At 32.4% G+C, this 20,000-nt stretch overlaps 1 protein-coding gene across 2 annotated transcripts in view; it reads right to left on the bottom strand.

Moving 5' to 3' along the window:
* Positions 1-20,000, bottom strand: part of LOC145297638 (protein Wnt-8b-like) — a 164,118-nt gene that overhangs the window by 71,685 nt on the left and 72,433 nt on the right. Inside the window, exon 1 of one of the 2 annotated variants that reach the window (XM_080143744.1) lies at positions 2,542-2,669. The exons of the other annotated variant lie outside the window; for it this stretch is intronic. Coding sequence (XP_079999870.1) covers positions 2,542-2,654 — 113 coding nt within the window. The 5' untranslated portion in view covers positions 2,655-2,669. Of the gene's footprint in view, positions 1-2,541; positions 2,670-20,000 lie in introns of those variants that run through there. 2 annotated transcript variants of the gene reach the window in all.

The following is a 20,000-nucleotide window of genomic DNA, read 5'->3' as shown; positions in this document are numbered from 1 at the left end:
TCCTCGCTTTTTAATTAATAATAATTTGTGTGTTCATTAACTGTCCTTAGAGCATTAAAATAAAAACATGAAATTTGTTAAGAGTTCATAACGCGGTCTTGTGGTAAAATATACTTATTATATTGGGTATTCTGCTATAGTGACACGAAAAAATAAATGCATGTATTTTTTTTTTAATAAAGGTTCAAGTTTTTCTAACTATTCGTATAATTTTAATGGATTCGTATTCATTGAATTATTTGGACTACTCGTCTAATCTTTAGTTTTCAGGAACTTGAATAGAATGTCAAATTGAACACTTGAGTTAATTCTCGAGGGTGGATTGTTCTCACTCCGGGTAGGTTATGATCGAATAGATTATTGTTAATTTATGTTATTATTTGTTATTATCACCTATAGTGAGGATCGAACTCCAATCACCAGAAAACTGTTGCCCAGGTTCCTGACTTCGACTTGATGCTACTCAAGTTAAAAATAAAGACTACCAAGCCCCAAAAGGAAGGCCGGAGGTTAGATTGGCTGAAACGTCGTGAACATGAGAACCAAAACGAGAATAGAAGAACATATAATCCGAAAAATGCAAATTATACATTAACATAGAAAATCACATCTGAACTGTAATTTTACTGACATTGGAACTAATGACAATTCGCAAAGAAATATGCGAATCGCGCACGTCCTGCCCCTTAGAACATTTCAATTATTTGAAGACTTTAAGATATAAATATTCTACATCTCATTCAGTCGTAGTAATACTTGTTCTCCATGCTTCTTTACTATACTTTAGACATTTTTGAGCCGTCTCGCACTAATTGCAAAGCTCATGGTTACCTCAGATATTATGAACCCAAAATTCGTCAAATCTCTTCTTATTGATCATAATTATTAGTATCCTATCTATTATGTTGGTGCAAAAATGATGTCGGTTATTGAATTGGAAATTTTAAATTCGACAGTTTTGGATTTTACCATTCTTGGATTTTTTACCCTTCACCGGACTATCCATTCATGTGAAATCTTTTTATCATTTTTCTTTTACCTCCTATTCCCCTTACCTCACCTTTTTTTTTTTAACGAAGTAAGATCTGTGACTTATTGTAGTTTCATTAAATACTTTTATATGCAAAATCCGATCCTGCATTTTGCTAATTCCTACCCTCTGATGAGAAGGAGAGTATTTCTTCGAAACTCCGCGGATTAAGAACTATCAACTTGTCTTTTGCTTCCTTTTTTAAAATTAAATATGTTTTTAACTCTTTTTCAAGATGTCTTTTAACATGTTTTATTAATCATTTGTTCATATATATATATATATATATATATATATATATATATATATATATAAAAGCGACATTATTTTGCGTTTATATATATATTATAAACGACAGTATTTTTGCGTTTATATATATATATATATATATATATTGGTGCAAAAATAATGTCGTTTATATATATATATATATATATATATATATATATATATATATATATATATATATATATATATATAGTAAGTTATAAAATATATATGGCGATTAAGCTACACTGAATATTCCGCGTTTCATCCACTCTAGGACTCTTCAGGCTTATGCGGTCGGACGAAACGCGGAATATTCAGTGTAGCTTAATCACCATAAATATTTTATACTAACTAGCTCTACGTACGTATTGAGCACTTTTGAAGTAAATACTTAAAGTTTACGCATAAATTTATACTTTCGTATATTAATTTTATGTGAGTAAATTAAGTATATATATATATATATATAAATATATATATATATATATAAACGACATTATTTTTGCACCAATATATATATATATATATATATATATATGTATATATATATATATATATATATATATATATATATATATATATATATAAATAGACGACATTATTTTTGCACCAACCTAATATAAAAGGGTTCCAAGGTATTGAACTGGTGTGATTCGTTGTATACGTCTGTTGCTGGGTGACGACAAGTACTTGAGGAAGTTACATATTCGCATGTATATATATATATATATATATATATATATATATATATATATATATATATATATATATATATATATATATAGTTATTTTTTTGACAGAAACCATCTTCCACTTTCTTTATTGTTGATTATTATTTTTTTATTATTATTTTTAATTTACATTAATTATTTTTAATACATATACGTATATACATACGTAGAGACGTGATAGAGAGCAGTTTCTATCATTTGTTGAAAGGAAAGTGACACTTCAGGCCAGCTTTGCCTTTACAATTTTGTTGTAGAGATCACACTCATGCTGAGCTATATATATATATATATATATATATATATATGATATCAAACTTTTATCTATTCATCTAAGATCTAGTTCTACTTCGGTTCCATTTCAATTTTGAGAGTTGTGTTTTTCTGAATTTAGTGTTTTGTAGTTTTGAGGTACTTTTCATGGAATAGTGGGACTCTATTATCTGATATTGGTAGAGGATACTTTAATAAAAAAAAAGGGGGTTACGGGTTGCGCGAGGAAATCGTACTTACCAGGTTGAAAATGCCCTCAAATCCGGCGCCGACATGATTAGTAATAGAATCCACCCGTATGGGGGCCGGATCAGTGAGATACCCCAACCAACAAGCGCGACGGCACTCAACATTTGTCGGTGTCGTCGTCGTCGTCGTCGTCGTCACTGCCGCCGTCGATTTCTTCATCTCCCGACCTAACCCAACATCATTCATCCCGCTTCTCTCTCTCCTCATCTTTTCACCTCATCCTACCACTTTGTATTGCCTTATGTTATTGTTTGTTTTACTATCAATTTCACACACACACACACACACACACACACACACACACACACACACACACACACACACACACACACACACACACACACACACACACACACACACACACACACACACACTATCAATTGAAACTTATTGTAAAGGTAATGCATCTTGTATATATGTGTTGCAATAGTGCTTGATACTAAAATAATTTAGTAGTAGAACTGATATATATATATATATATATATATATATATATATATATATATATATATATATATATTATTGGATAGTTTTGTAATAGGGACCTCCCCAGAGCCACTCGATCCATGAATCCGTTTCATTATAACTTGTTTTTGAAGTGATCGCATAGACCGAAACTTCGACTTGTCGATGCAATTAAATTTATCGATACACACGTATATGCGAATATATGCACGTATCCATAGGCGACAAAAAAACAAAAAAACAAAAACAAAAAACAAAAAACAAAACAAAAGTTTGAGAATTTGATGTTCAAATTATATATATATATATAATATTGTATTTTAAAAACAATATGTATGCCGCTCTCCATGTGGGGGTACCAAGCTGGTTAAAGGGAAAATTATTCCCAACTCGCATTTAGGTAAAAATGCACTATCGGAAATAATTGAATTCATTCCAAACGTATCGCAAAAACAAAAACAAATGACATATATATATATATATATATATATATATATATATATATATATATATATATATATATATATATATATATATATATATAAAGCTGAATGTCTGTGTGTGTGTGTGTGTGTGTGTGTGTGTGTGTGTGGTCACGAATAGGCTCCTATATGGTTGACTATTTTAAAAAACTGATTACATATAATGATAGAAGATGCACTGAGACACAGGAATGGGTATGTTTGATCTCGCAGAACAGTGGTTCATTAAAATTGTGGGGTCTGCGTTCGCGCCTGGTCCACAAAGTATGGAAATAAAAAATTAAAATATTAAAAAAAAACGTTTACAAGTGTTTTTGATATAGATATACATGAGAATACTTTGATAAGTATGTTTTAACTTTAATAGGGATGGTATAATAAAATTGTGGGGTCTGCGTTCGCGCCTGGCCTCCATAGAATGGAAATAGGCACAAACTTTAATAAAGACTTTTCATATCTATCTGCGTAAATATACTTTGATAATTATATTTCAGTTTGAAGAAATATGGTATAATAAAATTATGGGGTGTTCGTTCGCGCCTGACCTCCATGGAATGGAAATATGTCACAAAGTTTAGCAAGGTTTTTTAATATAGATCCACAAAATATTGTGATAAGTGTAAACAGGTATGGTATAATAAATTATGGGGTTTATCTATTTTATTTTTACTTTCATCATATTTTGCTTTGGTTTTGATACCCCCAAATTCGAAGCTATCTCATTACAACCTGTTCATAACCCATCATACTTTCATAAATCAGAGTCCATTTTCTGTACGCTATTTTTGAACCCAGTCAACGACGGGTACTTTTGCTAGTATATATATATATATATATATATATATATATATATATATATATATATATATATATATATATATATATATATATATATATATATACATGTTTTATTTTTTTATTACCATTTTATCTGTTTGGCTACATATGTTTCCGATGTTGGATCATGTTTACGATCCGACAGCTGGAAACAGAAGTAGTTGTTAGTCATTGGAAAAAAGGTGTTTTTAAGAAAAAAAAAAAAAAAGAAAAAAAAAAAGAAAAAGGAAGAAAGACAAGGGAGGGGGGGAGAGGCGGGTGTTGACAATATATATATATATATATATATATATATATATATATTATATACATATATATAATTAGTTAAATAAATTATATATATAATTAGCTAAATAATATATATAATTAGCAAAACATTTATAAAAATAAGATAATATATATGTATATAGTTTGTTAAATTATATATATAATTAGTTAAATAATATATACATAATTAGTGAAACATTCTTAAAATAAACTTAAAACAATATCTTTTTAAAAGTGCCTAATGCAAGGTAGAGGTTTATAAATACGCATTCCATAAATATTCTGAATGTGTGTGTGTATATATATACACAGAGAGAGAGAGAGAGAGAGAGAGAGAGAGAGAGAGAGAGAGAGAGAGAGAGAGAGAGAGAACGCGGAAGGGAATTACTAAGATAAATATAATTATTTTTATATAAATATTATATATATTTTTCATTAATGTTTATACTCTGATTAGACAGCGTGTGTTTGAAAATCCATAGATTAAGGATTATAATTCCTTGTTTGAATTTAATAGATTAATGAATATTGTAATTTATCAAATTGTATCCATCATCTATTTTTCGTGTGTGTTTGTGTGTGTGCGTATATATATATATATATATATATATATATATATATATATATATATATATATATATATATATATATATATATATACCCACTTTTTATCACCCGTTTCTACTATATCAGCTTTCTTTTCATCCGCCTCTTTCCTTTGTTCTTTCTTAAATTTTGTTTCTTTATTATTTTTATCCTTCTCTTTTACCCCCCCCCCCACAACTTCTAATGCACAACCACCGAGCACAAAAAACAGCAGCAGCAGCAGCATAGATAAAAGAAGTTTTAAAAAATGAGTGAAACTAAAAATGCTTCTCCCCATTCGTTTTCTCTGCATCCTTTTTTCATGTTATCATTACCTGCACTTTCAGCCTCATTCCCCTAATTCCTTTTCCCTCCTTTGCCTTGCTTTTCTTTTCCCCTCACTCTTTTCTCCTCCTCTTTGCCTCTTCCCTCTTCTCTTTATTTTTTTCTCCTCATATATCTTTCTTCATCATACATGACTTTTAAGCAGACAACTAGAAAAAAAAGTTCCTAAAGAAAAAAATCATTTCTGGTAAGTACTTTCTTTTCATTATTTACCCACAAGGAGTTTTCAACCAGGGCATCTTGTCGAGTGGTTATTATTATCATTATTATCATTATTATTATTATTATTATTAGTAGTAGTAGTAGTAGTAGTAGTATTATTAGTAGTAATAGTATTATTACTTACTCACTAGGAGTAGTCACACAAGCCATCTTTGAGAACAACTTGTGGTGTTCCCTGGTGTTTTAGTGACAACAAGTCTCCTTAGACTTCCAGTACTCTCCACTCTTTTCGATATTATTTCCAAAAAAAATTGCGTCATCGCAACAACAGCTTATCATTGATTTCTCGTTCGCGACGACTGTTGGTCTTCACTGGAATTTGGGTGGCAATAAACCTCCCCAAGCTCTTTGTCCACTTTGCGCTCAGCCAGCGGAGGTCTGTCTAGTGTTTCCTCTCCTCGGTCTTTCCATCCTACCTGAACCTCATTATTTGGCGTGGTACCCCATTTATGGTGGCACTCATACGATAAAAATGAGGGGCAGTATCTTACAATTATACAATTTCAGTTTTCATGATTTCATGTGAGGTTCCTTTGTGTTTTGCATCTGTAGCCGTTTCTGTGTTCAGTTTGTGTGTAATTTATGTGTGGTGTTAGTCTCCACATTCAAGGGGTTTGCTTAATATTTCTGCAGTTTTATTATTGAAATCAGTTGTATCTTCTTGACCATCCCTCTAATTCCAATCTCTCCCATTCTTTTTTCCAAAGTTTTTCGGTATTGTTCCTAGTGCTTCTACTATTAGTGGTGTTATCTTGACTTTCTTCATTTTCCAGATCCCTTGGAGCTCTCTGTTCCGCTTCTCAGTCTCTTTGATCTTCACTCTGTGGACTGCTGGAACGGCAAAAAATCTACAATCTGGCAGGACTTTTCCTTGTTTATTATTATTGGCTCACAAGGAGCTTTCACACAGATCATCAAAGATCTCTCCTTGAAAACAGCCCGTGGTGTTCCCTGGAAGCTGAGTTACAAGTCTCCCCGGATTTCCAGTTTTCTCCACCTGTTTCGATAGTATTTGCATTATCGCCACAGCTGCTTGCCATTGATTTCTCGTTGGCAGCGGCCATTAGTCTTCTCAGGAATTTGAGTGGCAATAAGCCTCCCTAAGGTCCCAATTCTCTTCACAATTATCCAGCAGAGATCTGGTCAGTGTTCTCTCCTCGGTCTTTCCTTCCTCCTTGACTCTACTTGGCTGTTTGGTCTGACTTTTTTTTTTTTAAGGAGGGGCAGTGATGAGGTAATGGGGGGATGATGATGGTGTTAGAGAACTTGTAGATATGCGGCTTCAATGTTCTTGGCGTCTCATTTTTTCCTCTGCAGCAGTTTGTCTGGTCCGCGCTTGTTGCTCATGTGGGTTAGTCTCCACATTCAATGGTTTTCCTTAATATTTCAGATGTTTTCATTATTGTTGTTCGTTGTATTTTTTCAGTCATTCATCTGATTCCAATTTCTCCCATTCTTTTTTCAAAGTTTTTCGGGAGTATTCCTCGTGCTCCTACTATTATATGTATTATTTTGATTTTCTCCACCTTCTATATCCCTTTCAGCTCTTTGGTTAGCTCCGTGTATTTGCTCCGTTTCTCCTTTTCTTATCTCTTAGTAAAACATTCATAAAAATAAAATTATATATATATATATATATATATATAATTAGTTAAATTATATATATAATTAGTTAAATTACATATAATAAGTTAAATAATATGTGGTCGGCTGGAACAGCAAAGTCTACGATTTGACAGGATTTTTCTTTCTTGTTAATTATGACGACATCCGGTCTTGTTGCTTGTATGAGTTTATCAGTTTGTATGTCCATGTCCCATAAGATTTTGTAATTCTTGTTTCCAAGTACTGTTGCCGGCTTATGTTTGCACCACTTGTCTGTGTGTTCGAGATGCAGTTGTTTGCATAATTCCTAGTGTACTATCCTTCCCACTTGGTCGTGTCTATTTTTGTATTTCTTTTGGGCAAGTTTGCTGCATTCACTTACTGTATGGTTTATCGTTTAGTCTACTACTACTACTATTATTATTATTATTATTATTATTATTATTATTATTATTATTATTATTATTATTATTTTTATTATTATTATTAACAGTTCTCACATAGGTACATCATCAATGGTTGCTCACTGATTATAATTAGTGGTGTTCCCGGGAGTTTGATTGCCGACAAGTCAACCAAGATTTTCAGTAATCTTCACCTCTTTAGATTACTATTGTAAATGATTTCACTTTATCTCAGCAGCATTGCTTACTCGGTGGCCACGAACATTGGTCTCCTCGGGAGTTTTAGTCGCAACATTTTCTGCGCATCTTTCTAGTGGAGATCTGGTTAGTACTCTTTCTCTCTCCTCGATCTTTCCATCCTACTTGACTCCTTATCACTATTTTGTGTCATCGCTTTTTGTTAGGATTGGGATGGCAATTTTTTGTTTTTCATTTTTGCATTTATATTCTTTCTATTCTTTTTTACATGTAATTTTCATACATTTATTTAGCGTTAAAAGTTCATCTTGGTTTCCGCATTCAAGAAGTTTCCTTAATATTGCAGCTGTTTTCGTCATGGTCGTCCATTTGACCTTTTGGTTCCAATTTCTCTCAGTCTTTTTTCATGTTTTCAGAACAAATCATAATGTTCCAAGATTATTTCAGACCTTTGCATAGTTCCCAGAAAACTGCCATTCCAACATATTCGTATCTGTGTTGGTATTCTTTTATAACTAGCTTGCTGCATCCACTTTTTATGTAGTTTACTGTTTCATCTTTTTGTCCACAAAATTTATATTTACTGGTTTTGTGTATTTTGTTTACTTTAATATAGTTCGTTCTGATAACATTGTTCTGTACAGTTTTCAATAGCGATTTCGTTTCTCTGTTTAGATGTATTTTTCGTATTAAAATTTACATGTTGTGCGTCTATTTTCTGGCCAGTCTTATAAACTGTCAATCTAGCTCTACCCCTTTTCGATTCTTTTATTTCTTCGTCTTTTTGTTTTCAGTTTCGCTACTTTTATATTTTTCATTATGATGGCAAATCTTGCTTAAATGAACAGACTTTCTGTGTCGTGTGTAATGATTTTTCTCGTTCGTTTTTGTGTCATCTACACAATATTGTATATTTACCAGTTTCCACTCTTTCGCCCACTTTTATACAGTATCGATATAACCTTTCGACTTTAGTGAATTATATACTCTCAGTAGTTTCCTAGTTTCAGGTTCAAATAACTTGAGTTTTTTTTTCTTTTGTCGAGCCTATGAATTATTCAGACACTCTTATTAGGAATATTACCCAAGTATTTATTCATTTGATCAAGTTTCTATAATTTGGTTTCTAAGAGTTTTATTTTTTCCTTATCAGGTAATCTTTTCCTTCTTCTCTTTCATTTTTTGTTGATGTACTGCTATCTACTCTTGCATTGATAGTCTATTGTCGTTTCGAGTATTACCTTTTTTATTTCTAGTCGTCCACAATTTTCCATTCCAGATTCCTTTTGAATGAGCTATCTGAGATTTTGGTTGTGTCTATCAGCTTTTTTCTGTTAATTTTCGTCTTTATTCCAAATAGCTTCAGGCTGTCCATATACATCAGGCGGTTTATGCTTTGTTCTGTTTCTGTGGATTTTTGTCCGGCGTCGCCTGTCTCGAGTATGATGATTGCCTATGATAAACAGTAGTGTAGATAGAGAATCTTACTGGAAGATGCTTTTCTGTATTCTTATCTCAGTCAGGTTGTAATATTTCAGCTACCAATGCCAGTCCCTATGTTTCTATTACGTTCTCTAAAAGATTGATAATTTTCTCAGATATTATGTACTCTCTTAAACATTAAATTATTAATTCATGGCGGGAGTATGACGTAAGATTTTTGTAATCCTTATTTATTTACCTACCCTTTATAAAAATAAATAATTAAGAAAAAAATAAATATAAAAGATAAGTATAAATAAAACAAGTAATACATATAAAATACACATAAAAATAAATATGTAAACTTAATATAAAAATAAATATAAAATAAATAAAAATATAAAAAGTAATTAATACTAAAATAAGTATAAAAAATATAAAAAGACATAAAATAAATATAAAAACAATTAATAATATTAGAAAATATAAAAAATAAATATAAAATAAATATAAAAATAAATATAAAAATAAATATAAAAACAAGTAATAAATATGAAAATAAATAAAATAATACATTTAAATAAATATAAATAAACAAGTAATAAATATAAAAATAAATATAAATAAATAAAAATTAATATAATAAAAAATTAATAAAAAAATTAATATAAATAAAACAAGTAATACGTATAAAATAATACAAATAAATAAAAACAAATATAAAATAAATAAATAAATAAAAAATAAATATAAATACAACAGGTAATAAACATAAAAATAAATATAAATAAATAAATAAAAACGAATATAAAAAATTAAAATAAATAAAATATTACATTTAAATAAATATAAATAAAAAGTTATAAATATAAAAATAAATATAAATAAATAAAACCAAATATAAAATAAATAAAAATTAATATAAATAAAATAAGTAATAAATATAAAAATAAATATAAAACAATAAATATAAAAATAAATGAAATACAACAAGTAATAAATATAAATAGAAGTAATAAATATAAAAATAAATATAAATAAATCAATAAATATAAAACAAATATAAAAAATAAATAAATACATAAAAATAAATAAAAAATAAAAAATATAAATAAAACAAGTAATAAATATAAAATAAATATAAATAAATAAATAAAACCAAATATAAAAAATAAATAAATAAAAAATTCATATAAATAAAATAAAACATGTAAATAAATATAAATATAACAAGTAATAAATATAAAAATAAATATAAATAAATAAAAACAAATATAACAAAATTAATATAAATAAAACAAGTAAACAAAAAACAAATAGAAAAAATAAATAAATAAAAATCAATATAAATAAAACAAGTAATGAATATAAAAATAAATATAAATAAATAAATTAAACCAAATATAAAAACAAATATAAAAAATTAATATAAAGAAAAAATAAATATATAAAAAAAGTAATAAATAAAAAATGATATAAAAAGATAATATAAATAAAATAAAAAATTAATATTAATAAAATAAAAAATTAATATAAAAAATCAATATAAAAAATAAATAAAAAATCAATATAAATAAAATAAAAAAAAACAATATAAATAAAACAAGGTCTAATTTAATTGTGAGGTAAATCCATCTCCATAAAATTGGAACTGAATCGTGTAAAAATAAAAAAGTGCCTCATTCTAGAATGATTCATCCTTCACTGACAGAAAATAATGAACTACACTTTGATCCCAGACAAAAAGACAAGTAGTTGTGTCGTTTAGGTTGATCCATACTATTGCTATTTTTCTTTTACTCCATTCATGATCTTTAGGTCTGTGTATAACAGGTCACGTGACTTTATTTTTGCTTTCCAGCGTACCTTTTCTTCCTCTAGGAGTAGCCCACGATTTTCAGGGAATTGCGTATCTGTTCTATTCAGGTATACCGTTAAAATCTTCCACGTGGTTGATAAACAGGAAATTAGTCTGTAATTCTTTGAAGTTGTCTCTTCATTGTTTTGTGTATAAGCGTAGTATGGTATATCTGTTGCATCTCGTTAGTTTTATTATTATTATTATTATTATTATTATTATTATTATTATTGGTTCACATGGAGCTTTCACACAAGTCAACAAACGATCTGATTGGAAACCTGTGGTGTTCTCTAGAAGCTGTGACAACAAGTCTCCCCAGACGTCCAGCTCTTTCCACCTCCTTCGATAGCATTTGCAAATGAATTTGCATCATCGCAACAGCCTCTCACCATTGATTTCTCGCTGGCAGTGGCCATTGGTTTATACTGGAATTTGAGTGGCACTCAGCCTCCCCAAGGTCTCAGTTCTCTTTGCGCTTCTCCAGCCGAGGTCTGACTAGCGCTCTCTCCTCGGTCTTTCAGTCCTTCTGGACCCTTCTCGGCTCTTTGGTACACTTTTTTATTGGGGGGAGCGGTGATGAAACAATGGGGGAGCTGCATAATGGGGTGTAGAACTTGTAGATATGCAGTTTCAGTGTTCTTCATTCCCTGTAAAGCTTATTCGTTATATTGTCTTCTCGTATTATTCTCCGCATTCAAGGGGTTTCCTTAATATTTCCGTCGTTTTCATTATCGTTAGTCGTTGTACTTTTGCAGTTATTCCTCTGATTCCAATTTCTGACATTCTTTTTTCGAAGTTTTTCGGAATTGTTCCTAGTGCTCCTACTACTATCGGTACTATTTTGATTTTCTTCATCATCCAAATCCCTTTTAACTCTCTGGCTAGCTCTGTGTATTTGCTTCGGTTCTCCTTTTTAATGCTTACCCTTTGGTCAGCTGGGACAGCAAAGTCTACGATTTGAGTGGATTTTTCTTTCTTGTTAATTATTACAACATCTGGTCTTCTTGCTTGGGTGGGTTTGTCCGTCTGTATGTCCATGTCCCATAGGATTTTGTGGCTCTCGTTTTCGAGTGCTGTTGCGGGTTTATGCTTATACCATTTGTCTGTACGCTCAAAATGCAGTCGTTTGCACAATTCCCAGTGAACCACCCTCCCCACTTGGTCATTCCTGTTTTTTGTATTCCTTTTGGGCCAGTTTGCCGCATTCACTTACTATATGGTTTATCGTTTCCTCTCTTTGTCCACAGAGTCTGCAGTTGCTGTTTTCTTGTGTTTTATCGATCCTTGCTTTGATATGGTGGTTCTTATCGAGTTATCTTGTGCTGCAGTTATTAGAGATTCAGTTTCTCGGTTTATATGTCCTTTTCGCATCCATGTCCATGTATTTTGGTTATTCTCATCTTTTGTCATTCTTATGAATCTTCCGTGGAGTTGTTTCTCTTCCCATTTGTCTTTTCTCGTTTTGTCGTTTGTCTCTCTGTTTTCTGTTTTGTTGTTTCTTTTCAGTGTCTCTCGCTTCCATAATTATCCTTTCAGTGTTTTGCATTATGTATTTTTCTAGTTCTTTTTTCATGTCCTTCACACAGTCTTCTATACATATCAGTCCTCTCCCGCCGTATTTCCATTTTCACGTAGAGTCTGTCAATATTGTCCTTTGGATGTAGTGCATTATGCATGGTCATGAGTTTCCCGGTTTTCTGGTCGAGTTGTCTCAGTTGTTCTTTTGTCCACCCTATAAACGGTCCAGAGTATCTTACTAGTGATACTTCCCATATATTTATACCATTTATTAGGTTTCTGCTATATAATTTCGTTTCCAGGAGTTTTCTTGTTCTCCTGAGGTATTCCTTTCCAATTTTCTCTTTCATATCTGTTGCTCTGATGGTGTCCGCTTCCAGAATTCCCAAGTATTTATAGTCGTCTTGTTCCCCTAGTGCCCTCATTTCTGTTTGGTTGGGTAGTTCCATGCCTTCTGCCGTTTCCAGTTTTCCCTTTCTTATAACTAGTTGTGCGCACTTCTCCATTCCAAATTCCATTTGGATAATATGCCTGAAGATCCTAGTAGTGTTAATTAGTGTCTCTAGCTCCTTTTCGGTCCTTGCAAAAAGTTTCAGATCGTCCATGTACATCAGGTGGTTCATTTTTTCCTCTGTTCAAGGGCATCATGGCTATGATGAACAGTAGTGATGATAGTGAGTCTCCTTGGAAGATGCCTCTTTGTATGTTAATTTCTGTTATGTGTTGTCCATCAGCTGTCAACTCCAGTCTCCATGTTTTCATTGCATTTTCTATTACGTTGGTGATCCCGCTTGGTATTTTATACATTTTTAGGCATTCTATTATCCATGCTTGGGGGATCCTGTCATACGCTTTTTTATAGTCGATCCATGCCATGGCTAAATTCTTTCTCCTCCTTTTTACTTCCTTTAGGATCTTTTGATCTATATATATAACAGGTCATGTGTTCCTCTTTTTCCTTTTTGGCATCCTTTCTTCCCCTCGGAGATGAGTCCACGGTTATTCAGCGAGTGGTAGATTTGTTCTCTCAGTTGTGCTGTCAGTATCTCCCACATAGTTGGTAAGCACGTGATTGGCCTATAGTTGCCAGGGATGGTTCCTTTCTCCGTGTCCTTCTGTAGTAGTTTGGTTCTACCTTTTGTCATCCAGTCTGGTACGCTTGCTTCCTGTATACATCTTCTCAGGTTTTGGGATAGCCTTTCGTGTAAAGTTGCGAATTTTTTGAACTAGTATGCATGTATCCCGTCGTGTCCTGGTGCTCTCCAGTTTGCCATTTTTCCTATGGTTTTCTTTAGGGTTTCCTTGTCGATTTCACTCACTGTTCCTTCTATTTGTTGTAACTCTTCTTTCATGTCTTTTGGCCATTCCGCATTTCTATTGTGATCTCGCCGCTCTTCCCATATTTTACCCCAGTAGAGTTTTGTTTCTGTCGGATTTGGTTGTTCTGTTTTTATTTTTCTCCGTTCACATTTTGGTAGAATTGGCTTTCATAAGTTTCAAATGTTCTGTTTTGTTTGCATTGTACAGATCTATATTTATATCGCCTCAATCTCGCTTCTTTATCTGTTATTTTTTGGTCTAGTTCTTCATGTTTCTTGTTTAGCCTCTCCCTGTCAGTTACATTTCCAATATTCCGTTTTCTCCACATTGCTTTCTTCCTGTTGATCATTTTGGTTTCTTTTTTATGTTTGTGTATTTAGGTTTCTAGTCTTATTTCCCATCCAGGTTTTGTCGGTCCGCTTGTCCCCGGTTGTTTTTCTGATTTGAGATTCATACTTACCATTTTGGCGCCTGCATGAATTAGGTTGTTTAAGTCTGTGATTGTATTTGTTGGGATAAGTGGGAGGAGTTTGTTAACCTTCTCTGTTTCTGTTTTTTAATTTCTTTTGCTCTTGGTTCCTTAACGATGGGAGTTTTGTTTTTTCCTCGATCATCAGCTGTATTATTTTATTTATTTCATTTACTTCATTCTCTGATAGTTCTGTTTCATTGTTCTCGGTTTCCACGTTTGTAGACTTCGTTCTTTGTTGGTCTTTAGCCTTTGGTGTTTTTACTTGTGAGGCTTCAACTTGTGGGGTTGCTCTACGTGCGGTTCCGTTGGGGGATACTTCTTGTTCAGTTTCATCATTTATTTTTCGCTGAATTTCTGTTAGTTCTAGTTTAGAGAGCCAACCTTTCTTGAGTATCAGCCTTGCTTGGTCCGCAATTCTTTGTTCTGTCGCATGGTAGTCACTGGATAGGCTTCATAGTTCTTTCATTCGTTTCCGATAACCTCCATATCTATATTTAGGATGACTTCTATAATAGCATTCCATTAGGAGTCTATTCTCTTTTGTTGTCCATTTCTTTCTTCGGCTTTTTTCATTTTGATGGTTATCATGGCTGTGCTGTGTTTGTTCGGTATCATTTTGTTCCCTGAAATTAGAGGTCATACTTACCTGTTCAGCGTCCATGTTATTTGAGTTTCTGAAATTAGAAAGTTGGCCAACATTCGCAGGATGACGACCGGTTCCCCCATGCTGGCTAACGAAGGAGCGCCTGCCGGTCATGACACCCAAATCTTTCTTCTGTGTCCCATGGTTTGGATTATTTGTAATTGACATTTTCCATGTTTTGGTGTTTGTGGCAACACCGAGCCCAGAATTGTTTTACCTGTGGTTCTGATGCAGGGATAGTGTAAAGCTCCTGTGTATACAAGAGGTATCGTGCACCATCACACACGCATATGGGGCATGAAAATAAATAAATAAATATTCTACTTGGTAAAAGTCGAAATTCATACTCTGAAAGAGGGTATTTGAAGATAGGTCTACCTTACACCATACTGCTTAGCCACTGGAAATGTTGTACGAGAAAAGAGGAGAGCGGCAATTTTCCCCGCCGCTGTAATAGTATTTAATTCCTTATTTCAAAGACGGGGCAAATTTCTACGTCAATATTGGTAAAAAGAATGATTTCTGTTATAAATTCGAACTAACATTTTACTAGATAATTCGCCAGTCGCCCGTCTGGTTATTTTTGCATTCATTTTTATAAGATTTTCATTAAATTTGAATTGACAAATAGAATTATACGTTTATATCGAAACAAAGACTGCTTTCTGAGATAAATTCGAAGTAACATTTAACTTTTTTTTTTAAGACATAAACTCACATTTCGTTGGTTTCTTTAAAAGAGTTTTTTGTCACGAGTGTACTAATACCTAACTCTCTCAGGGCTCCTGTCTTGAGTTAAATGCCAGGCCGTTGGTCAGTAGAGGGTAAGGGTAAGGAGTGGGCGGGTTAGCAGTCCTTTCTAGTACAAACATACGTGCATGTATATATGTATACACATACGCAAAATTCTGCCTGTTTTTGCCAAAAAAGAATAAAAAAGAGTTCCCTTTTTCAGTCAAGTATCAAATTCCGCCAGTCGCCCGTCTGGTTATTTTTGCATTAATTTTTAGAGGATTTTCATTATTATTATTATTATTATTATTATTATTATTATTATTATTATTATTATTATTAACTCACTAGGAGTTTTCACACAGGCTATCATAAAAATATTCTCATTGAAAACAACTTGTGGTGTTCCTTAGATTCTGAGTGACAACAAGTCTCCCCAGATTTCTAGTACTTTCCACCTCTTTCGATACAATTCGCAAATTATTTTGTGTTATCGCAACAATAATTTACCATTGATTTCTCGTTGATAGCGATCATTGGTCTTCACTTGAATTTGAATTGTAATGAACCTCTCTAAGGTCTCAGTCCTTTTCGCACTCATCCGATAGAGGTTTGGTTGGTGTTTTCTCTCCTCTGCCTTTCCATCCTCATTGACTCTTCAATTTAGTGCGGTGCCAGTCGTGCTGACGCCAGTTTTTTTGGGAGGAGTCGGGAAATGAAAAGTGAAAGGAAGAGAGGAGTGGAATTGAGATTATGCACTTTTCCCTTTTGGTGTACTAGTTCTTTTGGTTGCGTCTTTTTGTTTCACTTCTGTTGCAGTTTATATATGTTAGAATTTGCTGCTCATAAGATTTCGGCTGTTTTTCAGTGTTACCGTCTGTTACATAATCTTAATCTTCCCGTCGATTCCGATTTATCTAAGGCTTTTTTCCAAGTTAAAAATTTTTTTTTTTTTACTATTCCTACTGCATCTACAATTATTGGAATTATATTACTTTCTTCAGGTTTCATATTCCTATAAGTTCTCCAGCAAGTTCTGCATATTTGTTTCATTTTTTTTTGTCTTTTTGCTCTTCACTCGTCTCCTGTAACGGCAAAATCTACTATTTGGTAGTTTGTATCGTTTTTCTTAATTATTATGACATCCGGTCTTTTTACAAAGGATCTTGTAGTTTTCGTTTTCCTGCGCTGTCTATGGTTTGTATTTGAACCATGTAGTTGTCCGCAGAGTTCCCAGTTCACTGCCTTCCCTAAGTATTCGTGCCTGTGTCTTTTGAGCTAGTTTCCTGCATTCATTTATTATGTGGTTTATTGTTTCGTCTCTATGCCCATAGAGTCTACATTAACTATTAATTATCTCCTTTTTATCTAAATGAGTATGAATTTATATGAGTCAATGTTATATAGTTCAATTCTCTTGTACAATTGTAAACTTTATAGCAGATAGTCGGCTTATGCAAATGGAAAGTATGCAATATGTTCAGTTTACTTGTTTTTTCCAGGAATTTAAACTGCATGATTTAGTTATTAATTTTATTTTAGCATCCCTTTTCAAAAGTACTCAAGACTTCTTTAGACAATATATATATATATATATATATATATATATATATATATAAATTTAGCGAAAACACACGTTAGAAATATATGGGGGAAAAGGGATTTATTAGCGCATAAGTCTGAGGAGTCCTAGAGGGGATGAAACGCCGAATATTCAGTGTAGCTTAATCGCCATATATATCTTATAAATTACTATATATATATATATATATATATATATATATATATATATATATATTATTTATGGTAACCTTGATACGTGCTTACAGAATAATAAAAGGCTCCTCGTATCATAGAACATATTTCGGTGAAGTTATGCCTGGTCATGTCATATGCGACGTACCATGTAATCCAGTACTACCTGCCGGATCACCGGCGACTAAACTGGTACCCCCACCAGACTTGTTTGGTGAGGAGGTTGACTAGTCTCCCTGAAGAATTAAAAACAAGACCTTCCAAAGAGCGATTGAACCCTTTTTCGGGGTCAACGACCAACTAGCACCGTGTGTGTTTGTGTGTGTGTGTGTATGTGTGTGTTGGGGTGGAGAGGAATCCTATAAGCCGTAGTGAAGGCAGCCTTTCTAGGAGAAGCAAATCTCTAATTTAAAAAACCATAAAGCAGGAGACCAGTACCCGCCTTAAGCTGGTCAGCAGTTTAACTTGTTGCTGGCTATCTTACTCTTGCTTGTTGCTGGATCTCAACATTTTGAACCAAGGGAGAGAGAGAGAGAGAGAGAGAGAGAGAGAGAGAGAGAGAGAGAGAGAGAGAGACTTACCTGTCGTACAAAGCTAAGACTCTGTAACATCATCTGTGTATAGATAATCCCTCAGGCATTTGTCTATAAAAGTGGTCCTGTGGCGATGGAAAAGTTGTGACGTGTGGAGGCTTGAAATGCTGGAAGCATTTAATAATTGATTCAATGACCATCTTCAGTATCATGCCTGCTTGAGCGTGTGAATTCACCGGTAGGACTAAAAAAAAGTCATTTTTGGGCTCATGGACTTTAATTGTCTGAGAGAGTGGCACTCGTCTGACAAGACGTTACAGTCATCATATGTATATATGTATATATATATGTATATATATATACGTATGTATGTATATATATGCATATATATGTATATATATTTGTGTAAAAGAGATTTAGAAGGCTGTCACAATGCGAGGAATGAATTATAGTCGCTGTTGGTAAGAGGAGACGAGAACAAGTGGCAATTTACAAACCAGTAAGTACATACGTATATATTTTTTTATCTTTATATATCTATATATATATTTATTCAATTGTATGGTAAAATGTCTTACTTGTAAGTCTATGCGACGTATTCCATTATTAATTTCGGAAAAATTTTCCCTTTTCAAATGGTGTACGTAACAGGTCGATTCAAAGCATGCTGGATGAGGGGCCGGAAGTTGTGTAGTTATGTGAGGCCTCGGGGGAAACTTACCATTACAACGATAACCCATTAGAACAGATACACCACTGCACACAGCTCACAGCCCGCCTCACATTCCAAACAGGACATGACCACAACCTCCTCCCATATAAATAATATAAAAAAAAAATAAATAAATAAATAAAATAACAATAATACACTAAAAGAAACCTATTAAATAAAACAGCAGTATATATTTATGAAAAAAAATTTTTTAATTAAAATTAAGTTACTGAAGTAATACAAACCAACTAAAATCAAAAGTTAATACAAACCAATTAAAATAAAAAGTTAGCAGAAGTAAAACAAACCAATTATAGAAAAAAAATAAATATAAAAATCTACTACCACTCATATATATATATAACTCTACATACGGCTCCCACCTAACACTTATCATTACAACCATAACCCATTAGAACAGATACACCACTGCACACAGCTCACAGCCCGCCTCACATTCCTAACAGGATATTACCACTACCTCCTCCCATATAAATAATACAAACAAAAATAAATAAAATAACAATAATATACTAAGAGAAACTTAATAAATAAAACAGCAGTATATATTAAAAAAAATTAATTAAAATTAAAAGTTACTGAAGTAATACAAACCAACTAAAATCAAAAGTTAATACAAACCAACTAAAATTAAAAGTAAGCTGAACTAATACAAACCAATAAAAAAAATAATAAAAAAATAAATATAATAATCTACTACCACTCATGAAAATAAATAAATTAACAACTCCCAAGGAATGTCACCCTTATTCCCCTTCCCTTCCCCTCACCTATCTTCCTACCCCCAGCAACACTATCCTAAACACCCAGCTGCCGACCCCGACCTCTCCTCCTCTCTCACATCCCGCCCCTACAGTAGTCGACCGGACGCAGCCCAGTAGCGACTCAAGCGACCCAGAAAAGCAGAGGCACCAACATATCAGCAGAAAAAAATAAAATAAATAAATAAATAATAGTAATAATGATAAAGACAACATAACAGAGAACAATAAAAAAGCTCACGCTAAAACAAGTAATAAACCAAAAAAAAAATAATAATAAAATACAAATA

This window comes from Euprymna scolopes, chromosome 18, assembly GCF_053919585.1.
Source record: "Euprymna scolopes isolate OS-2025 chromosome 18, ASM5391958v1, whole genome shotgun sequence".
Classification (NCBI taxonomy): Eukaryota; Metazoa; Mollusca; class Cephalopoda; order Sepiida; family Sepiolidae; genus Euprymna; species Euprymna scolopes.
This window is presented reverse-complemented; position numbering and strand designations above follow the sequence as displayed.